The sequence below is a fragment of the Papio anubis genome, chromosome 4, assembly GCF_008728515.1.
Source record: "Papio anubis isolate 15944 chromosome 4, Panubis1.0, whole genome shotgun sequence".
NCBI lineage: Eukaryota > Metazoa > Chordata > Mammalia > Primates > Cercopithecidae > Papio > Papio anubis.
Window position 1 is genome coordinate 140,559,832 of NC_044979.1, and position 13,905 is coordinate 140,573,736.

Genomic DNA, 13,905 nt, shown 5'->3' on the forward strand with positions numbered 1-13,905 from the left:
CTGTTATTGCTTCGTTCATTACGTATTGCTGGCGTGCCTTTATCAAACTTTGTCCATGAGAGGTTCCAAGTCAGAGGTTCCTTTGGGAAGACTACTGACTTCCTCCTCGTTGTTTTGAATAAGCTTTGTCCTAGTGGCGCTTGAACTTCCAAATGCTGGAGATCATCGGCTGCACACCACCAACACTTTTCCAAGGACAGCAGCCCCTCAGGGTGGGCGGGTAGTTTTGGATTGGGAAAGCAACTATTTCCTGAGCTCTGAACCGTTTTATTTATTTTCAGTTAGAGACATCTCACCTTGTCACCAGGTTGGAGCTGTAGTGGCACAATGATAGCTCTACAGCCTCCCAGCCTCCCGCACTCAAGGGATCCTCCGCCTCTCAGTCTCCTAGCAACAGCTGGGACTACAGGTATGTGCGACCATCTGGTGTTGTTATTTTGTTTTGTTGTTTTGTTTGCTTTTTGAGAGACAGTTTTTGCTACGTTACAGGCTGATGCCCGAACTCCTGGGCTGAAGCAATCCGCCCGCCTCAGCCTCCCAAAGTGCTCCTCCTGCACTGTTTTAGGGTCCTATCTGAAGTCCTGTGAATGTACTATCTGAAGCACAGTCCCGATAAATCCTGCTACAGATGTGAACAACAAACTTGAAAGCTCAGGGCGCGCAGTGGCTCAAAAACCCCTGTAATCCCAGCACTTTGGGAGGAGCCGGGGCAGGAGCGGATCACGAGGTCAGGAGATCGAGACCATCCTACCTTCCTGTATGGTGAAGCCCCGTCTACTAAAAATACAAAAACCTTCCGGGCGTGGTGGCAGGCACCTGTAGTCCCAGCTACTCAGAAAACTGAGCCAGGAGAATAATAACCCTGAACCTGGGAGGCGGAGCTTGCAGTGAGCCAGGATCCGCCACTGCACTCCAGCCTGGGTGACACAGCGCGAGACTCCGTCTCAAAAACAGATGTGAACAGCACGACCTAAATATGTGGCTCTGAATTTTTCCTCACACTTTAGCTAATAGGTGCTGGTCCACTGCTGAAGTACCTACGCAAAGAAATCTTTAGGGCTAAAGAACAGAAAATACAGTGTCCAAGGTTGAGAGTTAGCGGCAAGACGTCTATATAACTCCTGGTGGCTAAAGAAAGGGATGATTATATGTTTGACCCCGACGTGATTTGAACACGCAACCTTCTGATCTGGAGTCAGACGCGCTACCGTTGCGACACGAGGTCCTGGAAGAATAAGTTTTTTGTGTTTTTGATGGATCCTATTTGTGATTGTCAGGTGTGCTTGTCCAGTATAGTTTTTTACTATCCTTTTATTATGGTTTGGGATTGACTAAGAGTTCTTTCCCTTTTTGTAATGCAATATTCAGAGGGAAGTGTAAAAGTAAACCGAAACAGCATAGAAACAGATGCCACCACGGGGTGCGTAAATAATCCTCTTCTCATTCGGGAAAATTCACCTCCCTCAGGCTATGGAGTCTCCTAGGGAGAAACGTATGGGAAGCCACAGTGGAAAATGAGAAAGCGCAGAGTTGGCCAGTGAAGGCTGGGGCAGTGTTCTGGGGGATTCAGGATTTTCTTCTCCCCAGCCCTCTGCATGTGTGGAACACTAAGAGTACGTGAGCCAGATCAACGAAGAAAATTACTATGTTCAGGCCGGGCGCGGTGGGTTACCGCCTGTGTCCCAGCACTTTGGGCAGCCAGCTAGGCACGGATCACCTGGGAGGCCAGGAGTTGAGACCAGCCTGGCCAACATGGGTGAATCCCCATCTCTACTAAAATATAAAAATTAGCCAGGCGTGGTGGCGAGCCTGTAATCCCAGCTACTCGGGGGAGGCAGAAGAATCGCTTGAGCCTGGAAGGCGGAGGTACAGTAGTGCCGAGATCGTGCCATTCCGCAGCCTGAGGCGACAGAGCGAGACTCTGCCTCAAAAAGTATATTTGGAATAATCTCTGCTCCTCCAGCCCACCCCCACCTTCCTGAAACAACCCCAGTTCGTTAACTAAAACCTTATGGCATTTATGGGTATACAATCACAGCTCCTGTGCCTCAGCCTTCCATCGCCCCAGGGGATCGGGCATCATCTCCTTCCTCGGCCTCTTCCCGGGGCCTTCCAGGATTCCAGTGTGCGGATCCTGGGCTCTGGCGTCTCCTGCGTCCCCGCGAGTGTCCAGTGCCGGCGTGGGGAAAAGACGGGGGCGCGGGTGCCACCGGCCACTCCTGACTTTCGCTGCTCTCCTGCGCGGCCCACGGAACAGCGACCCCCTCAGCTTCCCCTCCCACAGCCCTCAGTCCATCAGCACCCGGAGGCTGCCTCTTCCTGGACACAGTGCAGTCAGGTCTCTTCGGTCCCTCGTAGTCTTCCAGGTCCCCTTCTCGCACCTCCGCAGAAGGCGCGAGCTGCCCGCCCTCTACGCCCTCCCCTCCCAGAACAGACCTTAAGTCAGACCCTCAGGCCAGACTTGGCACCGCTGAGTCAAACAAAGCATAGTAGCGCGGTGAAACTTAACGATTCCCTAGGTGGACCAGGAAGGTCCCCAGGCCGAATTCCTGCTCCACGGAGGACCTGACACCTGGGGTCCAGTAGACCCCATCCCTGATCCCTCCTGCTGGGCCATCTGCCCCAGCCCCGGGGAGTGGAAGTTACATAGGTCCTGGGGCAATGGGCAGGGTTTTCCCTGGGGGTTCAGTTGCTTAGGTACGCAGCCCAAGGCGGGTTATAAACTCCTAAGACTACATTATACCTGCATTATACCGTGGATGGTCAACACGCACCACACCGCAAGGAGCAAGTGAAATAAACTTTTGAAGACAGAGTTCAAGGGCGCATGGAACCGTTGAGAACACTCCAACTGCGCTACACTACTGTATTCGCCGGGGTTTCTTTGTTTGGAGACAAGTTCTCACTCCATCGCCCAGGCTGCAGTGCAGTGGCCCCATCTCTGCTCACTGCAATCTCCGCCTCCCAGGTTTAAGCAATTCTCCTCCCTCAGCCTCTGGAGTAGCTGGAATGACAGGCGCACATCACCAAGCTTGGCTACTTTTTGTATTTTTAGCAGAGATGAGGTTTCACCATGTTGACCAGGCTGGTCTTGAACTCCTGACCTCAGGTGATCTGTGCACCTTGGCCTCCCAAAGTGCTGGGATTACAGGCGTGAACCACCGTGGCTAGCCTGGTTTTTTGTTTGTTTTGTTTTGTTTTTCCCAGACGGAGTCTCGCTCTGTCGCCCAAGCTGGAGGGCAGTGGCTTGACCTCCGCTAACTGCAACCTCCACCTCCTGGGTTCAAGTGATTTTCCTGCCTCAGCCTCCCAAGTAGCTGGGATTACAGCACCCGCCACCGCGCTCAGCTAATTTTTTTCCTATTTTCACCATGTTGGCCAGGCTGGTTTTAAACTCCTGACCTCAAGTAATCCGCCCACCTCTGCCTCCCAAAGTGCTAGGATTACATGCGTGAACCACCGCACCCGGGTTTTTTTTTTTTTTTTTAACCATTTTTGATTCCCACTGGAGATGCTGGCCATGCTTCCACACACCTGTAATTGTATGTGTGATTTTCACTGCCTGGGGAGAAGGGGAGTAGACATGGACCAACCCCACAATCGCACCTCTGAAACAAGAAATGTAGCAGAATGAACTGAACCAGGGTGGTGGTGACTGCAAGACCTGCTCTGGAGGTTGTTTTAAAAATCGGAGGCCAGGCCGGGCGCGGTGGTTCACGCCTGTAATCCCAGCACTTTGGGAGGCCGAGATGGGCGTATTACGAGGTCAGGAGATCAAGACCATCCTGGCTAACAGGGTGAAACCCCGTCTCTACTAAAAATACAAAAAAAAAAAAAAAAAAAAAATAGCCGGGCGTAGTGGCGGGCGCCTGTAGTCCCAGCTACTTGGGAGGCTGAGGCAGGAGAATGGCGTGAACCCGGGAGGCGGAGCCTGCAGTGAGCCAAGATCGTGCCACTGCACTCCAGCCTGGGCGACTGAGCAAGACTCCGTCTCAAAAAAAAAAAAAAAGAAGAGAAAAAAAAAAAAAAAAAATCGGAGGCCCGGCGGGCAGTGTCTCACGCTTGTAATCCCAGCACTTTGGGAGGCCGAAGCGGGTGGATCAGGAGGTCAGGAGTTCCAGAGGAGTCTGGCTAACATAATGAAACCCCGTTTCTACTAAAAATACAAAAAATAGCCGGATGTGGTGGCGCGCGCCAGTAATCCCAGCTACTCCGGAGGTTGAGGCAGGAGAATCGCTTGAACCCGGGAGGTTGTGGTGAGCAGAGGTCACACCACTGCACTCCAGCCTGGGCAACAGACCGAGACTCTGTCTAATAAACACATAAATAAATAAATAAATAAGTAAAAATAAATCAAAATTGAAGTAGGCCGGGCAGTGTGGTTCATGCTGGCAATTCCAGTACTTTAGGAGGCGAGGTGGGAGGAAAGCTCGAGGCCAGGAGTTTAAGGCCAGTCTGGGCAACATAGAGAGATCTCTTCTCTACAGAATATAATTAGCTGGGCATGGTGGTGTGTACCTGTAGTTCCAGCTACTTCGCAGGTGGAGTAAGAACGCTTGAGGCCAGGAGTTCAAGACCAGCCTGAGCAAAATAGAGAGCCTCTACCCCCACTCCCCACCACACTGTTTCCACCAAAAAAAAAAAAAAAAAAAAAAAAAGCTGGGAGTGGTGGTGTGCGCCTGTAGTCCTAGCTATTTGGGAGGCTGAGGTGGGTGGATTGCTTGACCCTGGGAGTTCGAGGCTGCAGTTAGCCATGATCAAGCCACTGTTTGAAAAGTAAACGCTCTGTCTGAAAAGTAAAAAATAAAAATAAAAATAGACTGGGCTTGGTGGCTCACGCCTGTAATCCCAGCACTTTGGGAGGCCGAGGCGGGGCGGGGGGAGATCACCTGAGGCCAGGAGTTCGAGACCAGCCTAACCAAAATGGTGAAACCCTGTCTCTACTAAAAATACAAAACCTAGCCTGCCGTGCTGGTGCACGCCTGTTGTCCCTTTTAAGGTAGGGAGGCCAGGCTGAGACGCCCCCTCTCTGTAACTGCAGTACCCTCGGATTTTTGCTTTCCAGGCACCTCGCCCTTCGCTTCATGGCCCTCTAGTAGTTCCAGGGTGTGCGCAGTTGTGACCTGCTTCCCGTGAGCCTCTGCTCTACGGTCCCGGATGGAGCGTGCATTTGCTACCCCGCAGCCCTCGCGCGGCCAGGCACAGCGGACACCAGGACTCCAAGATGGCGTCAGTCGGTGAGTGTCAGGCCCCGGGTAAGGCTGTTTGGATGCCGTGGTGGAAATAGGAGCCAGGGTCCACGCTCCAAAGCCGCACTGGGACAGAAGGAACCTGCGGAGCTGCCTGCTCTTCGCTCGGGGACTTCGCCACGACCTCGAGGCGCGCGAGACCCTACTTTAGGGTATTACGCTGCCCGACCCCCTCCCGCCCGCCCAGCCGCGCCTTCCTGCTGCCCAGGGCCCGCGCCAACCGGGTTAGGCGTGGAGGGTGAAGGCAGCTGGGTGGGCACGCGCTTCTGGGCCTGGGAATGCGCCGCCTTGGGCCTTGCGTCCCTCTTTCCGCTAAGAAATAGCCGCCTCCCTGTCCCGCTGCGACCCAGTTGCTTTGCACTTGAATGGTACGCGCAGCTTCTGCCCTTCTTTCCAAAGCTTACGCTTAATGTTCCAGTGGGAGCTCAGGACTAGGACTGTGCCTGATACCATGTAAGGTTCGATGCATATGTGTTGAATAGGCTCAGAGAAGTGGGGTGACCTGTTCAAGGTCACAACTCGTGAGAGGGCTGAGCTAGTATTCAAACCTGACTGAGGCTTCGTGGTAAATGAGCTTTATTCTCTAGGATGGGCTTATGACCAGCCCGTCATATGGATTTTCAGTGACACCCATATGCAAATCGCTACATTCATCCAGCTGTGCACACTCATGATTTTTGTTTGTTTCTGAAATAGGGCTAAACCGTGTTTTAGTCCTAGATGCTCCATAGTAGCCTTGTCAGCAAGTCCTTGTTGGGAAAGTTGATCCCATTTTACAGATCAGGAAAATAACCGTTCGGGATGTGGTGTGGCCTCTCTGAAGTCACACAGCCTGATAGTGGCAGAGTTTTTATTAACCCATGTGTGTCTTAGCTCAGTTTCTGTATTTTTCTTTATTATTATTATTTTTTTGAGACGGAGTTTCGCTCTTGTTGCCCAGGGTGGAGTGCAATGATGCGATCTCGGCACACTGCAACCTGAGTTCAAGCGATTCTCCAGCCTCAGCCTCCGGAGTAGCTGGGATTACAGGCGTCAGCCACTATGCCCGGCTAATTTTTGTGTTTTTTGTACAGATGGGGTTTCACCATGTTGGCCAGGCTGGTCTCGAACTGCTGACCTCAGGTGATCCACCTACCTTGGCCTCCCAAAGTGCTGGGATTACAGGTGTGAGCCACTGTGTCCACCTGGCGCAGTTTCTATATTCTTTTTTTTTTTTTTTTTTTGGACATGGAGTTTGGCGCTGTCGTCCAGGCTGGAGTGCAGTGGCTGATCTCAGCTCACTGCAACCTCTGCCTCCCTGGTTCAAGTGATTCTGCTGCCTCAGCCTCCCGAGTAGCAGGGATTACAGGCAGGCAGCAATAACTACACCCGGCTTTTTTTTTTTTTTTTTTTGTATTTTTAGTAGAGACGGAGTTTCGCCACGGTGGTCAGGCTGGTCTCAAACTCTTGACCTCAAGTGATTCACCTGCCTTGGCCTCCCAAAGTGTTGGGATTACAGGTGTGAGCCACCGCACCTGACCTCTGTATTATTATTATTATTTTTTTTGAGACGGAGTCTTGCTTTGTTGTCCAGGCTGGAGTGCAGTGGCATGATCTCTAGCTGGATGTACAGGCGCGCGCCACCACACCTGCCTAATTTTTGTATTTTTAGTAGAGACGGGGTTTCACCATGTTAGTGAGGCTGGTCTCGAACTCCTGACTCCAGCCGGCCTCTGTATTCTTAATCTCAACCTGAAGAAGAGAAGAGGGCTTCAGAAAAGATGAGAGGGAAGCTGTTTTCCCCACAGTAAAATGGGCATATTCGTCATACACGGTGGTTGTGTTAAGGAGACAACCTGTGAAAAGCGAACACTGGGGCATTGTGTCTAAACATAGGGCTGTGGTCAAGAGCTCTGGACTAAGGATCAATCCATTTAGTACATGAAAGACATTTGGAACACTGCCTGGCCCACAGTGAGTACTCAGTTGGTGTGAGCTGGTCATCCCAGCCTTTACTTTGTGACCTTAAGGCAGGGTCACGTGCCTGGCCTATTCAGCATCACCCCAGTCACGTGCCTGGCCTATTCGGCATCACCCCAGTGAAGAAATTGGAGTCCATGTCTCTTAGGTACTGTATTGATGATCTTCTGGGTGGTGTCTGTCACTAGAGTACAAAGACAATATTTCATGAGCACATAAAATGTGGGAAATATGAATTAGCAGCAGTAGATAAGATCAGAGGTTGGCAAACTATGGCCAGTGATTTGGATTTCCTGTGGCCTGTTTTTGTCTGGCCATGAGCTCAGAATGGTTTTTTGTTTTTGTTTTTATTTTTTATTTTTATTTATTTATTTTTTGAGACAGAGTCTTGCTTTTGTCGCCCAGGCTGGAGTGCAATGGCATGATCTCAGCTCACTGCAACCTCCACCTACCAGGTTCAAGCGATTCTCCTGCCTCAGCCTCCCAAGTAGCTAGGATTACAGGTGCCCGCCACCATACCCTACTAATTTTTGTGTTTTTAGTAGAGATGGGGTTTTGCCATGTTGGCTAGGCTGGTCGCCTTGGCCTCCCACAGTGCTGATATTACAGACATGAGCCACCACGCTGGGCCCAGAATGGTTTTTTGTTTTTATTTTATTTATTTATTTATTATAGAGATGGGGTCTCAGACTCCTGGCCTCAAGCGATCCTCCCATCTCGGCCAAAGTGTTGGGATTGCTGGCATAAGCCACTGCATTGGGCCGTTTTCTGTTTTTAAAAAGATTGTTTAAAAATAAAATAGACTATGCTATGGAGACCTTATGTGGCCCGCAAAGCCTAAAATCTTTCTTCTCTGGACAACCCCCAGGCTGGATTTAGCACTCAGGAGAGACTGTCATTTCCATGTGGCTTCATAGTAATGAACAGTATGCTTCCTCTCAAGGATCTGTGGTGGTTCTACAACCATTACTGAGAATCTGTCGTATACCAAGAAGTGGGGATATTCCCATCTTCAGGTAGCTCATAATCAGGCAGAAAGGTGGTAATAGTTCTCATTTACATAGTACTGAGGGCCAAGTACCAAGGATTTCACAAAGGAGGAAACTGAGAAGGAGTAGTACCTTGCCCAAGGGCACACACCTACAAAATGGCACTAAACCCAGAAACCTGACCCCAGGGTCTGCTCTGCCTCTGAACTCTACTCTCTCTCTTTACGTGAGCCAATGATTGCAGATGGAAGCTTCAGTGCTGCAGAGGAGTGGGGTGTGTAGAGTGGGGGTGGGAATTTGAATAGGGCAACCAAGGACTGAGGCCTTCCTCTGCCTTCCAGTAAAAGAGAAATTCGTGGAATAAGTATAGATGCATCTGGGATGAACTGGATAGTCGCTTGCAGTGGTGCGATCTTGGCTCACTGCAACCTCTACCTCCCAGGTTTAAGCAATTCTCCTGCCTCAGCCTCCCGAGTAACTGGGACTACAGGCATGTGCCACCACGCCCAGCTAATTTTTGTATTTTTAGTAGAGACGAGGTTTTACTATGTTGGCCAGGCTGGTCTTGAACTCTTGACCTCGTGATCTGCTCGCCTTGGCCTCCCACAGTGCTGGGATTACAGGCGTGAGCTGCCGCGCCCGGCCAAATGTATTAGATTTGCTTTTGTTTTGTTTTGTTTTGTTTTGTTTTGTTTTTTTTGAGACGGAGTCTGGCTCTGTCACCCAGGCTGGAGTACAGTGGCCGGATCTCAGCTCACTGCAAGCTCCACTTCCCAGGTTCACGCCATTCTCCTGCCTCAGCCTCCTGAGTAGCTGGGACTACAGGCACCTGCCACCACGCCTGGCTGATTTTTTTGTTTTTTTTTAAGTAGCGATGAGGTTTCACCATGTTAGCCAGGATGGTCTTCGATTTCCTGACCTCGTGGTCCTCTTGCCTCGGCCTCCCAATGTGCTGGGATTATAGGCGTGAGCCACCGCGCCCAGCCCCAAATGTGTTAGTTTTAAGGAAACACCCTTGTCTTCATAATACAGAGATAGAACTAGGGAGAAAAACAAGTTGTGAATTGTTGGCTTTTTTCTCCTGTGATGTGCCAGACTCCATGCCAGCCTCTGAACATGGTTATGAGATGCAGAATATGCCTGCATAGTTTATGTAAATGTGAAAAAATGGCTTCACTGGATCAGGAAGTGAGTTTTCTGGCTTCGTGCGGTGGTTCACGCCTGTAATCCTAGCACTTTGGGAGGCCAAGGCGGGCAGATTGCCTGAGGTCAGGAGTTTGAGACCAGCCTGGCCAACATGGTGAAACCCCATCTCTACTAAAAATACGAAATTAGCTGTGTGTCATGGCTCATGCCTGTAGTCCCCGCTACTCAGAAGGCTGAGGCAGGAGAATCGCTAGAACCAGGAGGCGGAGGTTGCAGTGAGCCAAGATTGTACCACTGCACTCCAGCCTGGGCAAGTGCAGTGGCGCGATCTCATGGTGCAGTTTCACTGTGTTGGCCAGGCTGGTCTCAAACTCCTGACGTCAGGTGATCTGCCTGCCTTGGCCTCCCAAAGTGCTGGGATTACAGGTGTGAACCACTGTGCCCGGCCTCCCTCAGCAGACTCTTGAGGCTGGTCCTGACAGAGCCTTAGTCTTTCCTTTGATCCCAAAATGGAGAAGAAATCCTTGGAATGATTTAATCTGGCTCCTCTTGTGGTTATCTTTGAGAAGGCACCGTGGTCCTAGACTCTTTGCCCTCAATAGGACACCTGCTAAAAGCTTTTTAAAACTGATCATTAGCTGGGTGTGGTGGCACACACCTGTAGTCCCAGCTGTTCAGGAGGTTGAGGCAGGAGGATCACTTCAATCCAGGAAGCTCAGTGAGGCTGCAGTGAGCTGTGATCACACCTGTGCATAACCACTGCACTCCAGCCTGGGTAATGGAGCGAGACCCTGTCTCTTAAAAATAAATAAATAAATAAATAAATAAATAAATAAAATCTTTGCAGGGAGAACAGGGGAGACCATTCCTTCCTTAAGTGCATCTCCTTGACACCCACAGGCCCACCCACTCCCTGGCCCTCCGTGGTCTCCTCCTGGGCCCAAATGTGAGGACACTGCAGTGTCAGCCAGGAATTCTTCTGATTCCTTGTTCTCAGACTCCCATTGGAATATGGTCTGGGGCCGTTCAGTCATTTGGAGTGGTTTTTCCTAAGTCAGTTGACTTCTTGGAATGTGTAATCTCTTATTTTTATCTCTGGAAATTGTTGGCGTCCGTGGTCCCAGGATGCTGGAGGTGGAAATTCCTTGGGTTTCTTTCATTATACTTGCTCGGGCTGGCCCATCTGGGGAGGCTGGCAGCTATGTGAACCCAGATGCTCTTTGAAGCCCTTCCCCAGTAAACAAGTACATCAAGTCTGAGTGAGACACTTGGGGCCACCGTCATGCCGCTCTCCTTCCACATCCCCTCTAGTACATTCTCCAGGCACGCATCCCCAGGGTTGGACAGGGCACTCTCATATTGGCTTCAGGGACGTGGGGGGCCAGTCCTGCCCCCACGTTGTGTGTGTGACCTTGGTCACGTGGCCCAACCTCTCTGAGTCTATCCCCCCTCCCCTCCTGTAAGATAAAGGCATGAACTGCTTGCTGTGAAGATGAAATAAGCTAATAATGTCAAGTAAATGTTAGCTTTGCAGTAGTTTTTCCTGTCCTCCACGTTACTACTTTCTTCAAGACCCTTTTCTGGAGTTACTCCCAGCAAGCTGTTACTCAGACGTCCTGTTGGTTAATAAAGCTGACGCTGTAGCAGTTCTGCTATTGTGTGGACTCAGGCTTAAAATAGTGGGCTTGATGTGATGTATTTCTTTGTAATATTTTGTATGTGCAGCCTCTGTGTAATTGCATTATGCACCGTTGTTGCATAGTTGAAGTAGTGGCAGGAAAGGATGCCATGTGTGTTACTGGGAGATTATTCAGTGGGTATTTTTTCTCACTCTTCCGTTTCAGTACCAGTGAAGGACAAGAAACTTCTGGAGGTCAAACTGGGGGAGCTGCCAAGCTGGATCTTGATGCGGGACTTCAGCCCTAGTGGCATTCTCGGAGCATTTCAAAGAGGTCAGAGCCTTGTGGATGTGTGTAAATGAAAGCAAATCTCTGGGTCTTCAGGTCTCTTTTTGCCATGAATTAATTTGGGCGACGAAGGTCTTGTTGTCTGAAAGCAGTAAGTTATATAGAGGAGGACAGGGAGGGGTGGCTAGGCCTTGGACCTCCATGGTTGATTGGCGCTTTCAAAGGCTGGCTCTGAGATATTGCAGCCAAGAACATGTTTCCTATTGCTTGGAATCAGTACGTCTGCCTCTTAGAGAAATCCTAAGACTTCTTTAAGAGGAAAATGAGGGCCGGGCGCGGTGGCTCAAGCTTGTAATCCCAGCACTTTGGGAGGCCGAGACGGGCGGATCACGAGGTCAGGAGATCGAGACCATCCTGGCTAACACCGTGAAACCCCGTCTCTACTAAAAATACAAAAAACTAGCCGGGCGAGGTGGCGGGCGCCTGTAGTCCCAGCTACTTGGGAGGCTGAGGCAGAAGAATGGCGTAAACCCGGGAGGCGGAGCTTGCAGTGAGCTGAGATCCGGCCACTGCACTCCAGCCCGGGCTACCGAGCAAGACTCCGCCTCAAAAAAAAAAAAAAAAAAAAAGAGGAAAATGAATTGGAACCATAGTGGGCATTAGTCTATAATATGATGCTCACCTCCCTGCCAGAACTTCCAGGACAAATATTTGAAATGGCCTATCTTGGCTGGGTGCAGTGGCTCATGCCTGTAATCCCAGCACTTCGGGAAGCCAAGGCGGGGGGATTGCTTGAGCCAAGTTTTAGACCAGCCTAGGCAATGTGGAGAGACCCCATCTCTATAAAAAAATCACACAAGAAAAATTAGCTGGGTGTGGTGGTGCGTGCCTGTAGTCCCAGCTACTCAGGAGGCTACAAGATCAAGGCCAAAGGGGAGAGGTGGAATCCAGGTGGGCCTAGTTCAGGAGCTGGCATGTGCTTATAGTTTAGGCTATGGGGATTGGAGACCTTACTGGCATTTGTGCTTATCACCTTTATCAGCCAGTGAATGCAGGGCGAGGGGCTTAAACAGCCAGAGCAGGACTGGGTCCCTGAATGTCAGCCAGACTCAACTGTGTGCTCAACTTCATTGAAATGTGAAGCCCAGCAGGGCAATGAGCGCCTCTTGCGTTTGCAGGTTACTACCGGTACTACAACAAGTACATTAACGTGAAGAAGGGGAGCCTCTCGGGGATTACCATGGTGCTGGCATGCTACGTGCTCTTCAACTACAGCATTTCCTACAAGCATCTCAGTGAGTGCCTCTGCGGCATCTTGCCTTCAGTTTCCCAAGAGAGGGTAGTGGTGACTGATTTCATTAGAGACAGCAGCTCACCTTCTTCTGAGGCTGAGAGACCATTAGTAAATCCCTTATGTTTCCACCTAAAAGAATTGGAGGGACCTATCAGAGTACAGTATGTGGGATATTGTTTGAATGAGAAAATTGTGACGAGAACACAGGAAAATCACAATGAAGCCAGGGTAAAGAGAATACTTAGAAACATTCTTTAAAATACAGCAGGCTCTGTGAAAATTTGGCTCGATCTTCCTAGTAACCAATGCAGAAAGAGAAATGAGTTGAGTGGGATAATCTGGTACCCCAGAAAAGCAGGGCTGTTCCGGCTTTGAGGCTCGAGAGGAGCTTGTCTGGTGGGAGATTGGCAGGAAGTGTTGCTGACGTCCTCTGACTAGACTGTTTCTGACAGTGTTGTGTACACCCCCCACCCCCACCTCACTCCCCCTCTGCTGCACCAGGGCGGTGCTGCCTCTGAAGGATGGGTTCTCAGGGCTGTTTGTCTGAGCAGGTGTTCCCTCTGTTCCTTCTGGAAAGAAAGCAGCTGGCCAGGCGGCAAGTTGGCTCCTGAGGTGTCTTTGTGCCCCCCGGGTCTGCTGATTCTGCAGACACCAGCAGGCGGGTCGTGGGTCATCTCTGAAGGGAATTCTCAGGAAGGCTTTGTGTGATCTCAGCCTGCTTCCTGTCATGCCGTGCCTTCACTGTAACCTTGTAAGATACTTACCATCTTGCCTTCATGACTTCAGAGCACGAGCGGCTCCGCAAATACCACTGAAGAGGACACACTATGCACCACCCCCGACCCCATGACCTTGGCCTGAGCCCCTCCGTGAGGAACACAATCTCGATCGTTGCTGAATCCTTTCATGTCCTAATGGGAATTAACCTCCAAATAAAAGATGACTGGTACGTGTGCTGCTTGCCTGCCGTAGCCGTTGTCCCATGCTCCAGGGGCTCCTGTGGCACAAGGTGGGGGGAGGTTGTCTTTCCAGGGCATTGACCTGTGAAGGCCTTTGTGGACTTCCCAGACCACCACTTGGGTTGTGTCCCAGCTCCCTGGAGGGCAGGGTGTCATCCAGACCTTCCTGCAGCAGCAGTGCCGAAGTCTGTCCCCTGCCATGAGTGCTATGGACAGGTGCATTCGCAGACACTCTGGCCTTCAGTTGGCTGACCCTTTATGGTGTAACACAAAGGCCTGTGTGCCTGAGAGTACCAGACCCCACCCCGGCCGTCCTGTGGCTCTAGGCAGGGAATTTTTAGACGGCCCGGATGTTTTCTCATCTAGTTTCTGCATCACCCTGGGGCATCAAGGGCTACAGGG

At 50.8% G+C, this 13,905-nt stretch overlaps 1 protein-coding gene and 1 non-coding gene across 2 annotated transcripts; one reads left to right on the top strand and one right to left on the bottom strand.

Annotated features, from left to right (window-relative positions):
* Positions 1-1,153: 1,153 nt before the first annotated feature.
* TRNAW-CCA lies at positions 1,154-1,225 on the bottom strand. Its single transcript has one exon. It is a non-coding gene; the product is annotated as a tRNA-Trp (tRNA).
* A 3,884-nt stretch (positions 1,226-5,109) lies between these two features.
* Positions 5,110-13,498, top strand: ATP5MF (ATP synthase membrane subunit f). The gene is made up of 4 exons (XM_009202624.3): positions 5,110-5,237; positions 11,188-11,295; positions 12,429-12,545; positions 13,331-13,498. Exons 1-4 carry the CDS (start codon positions 5,225-5,227, stop codon positions 13,357-13,359), a joined length of 267 nt encoding a protein of 88 aa, XP_009200888.1. The 5' UTR covers positions 5,110-5,224; the 3' UTR covers positions 13,360-13,498.
* Positions 13,499-13,905: the final 407 nt, after the last annotated feature.

Excerpts from the sequence above, each read along its gene's own strand:
- ATP5MF (XM_009202624.3), top strand. Across the intron at positions 11,296-12,428 it reads TCTCGGAGCATTTCAAAGAG|GTTACTACCGGTACTACAAC; the intron begins GTCAGAGCCTTG and ends TTGCGTTTGCAG. Across the intron at positions 12,546-13,330 it reads CATTTCCTACAAGCATCTCA|AGCACGAGCGGCTCCGCAAA; the intron begins GTGAGTGCCTCT and ends TCATGACTTCAG.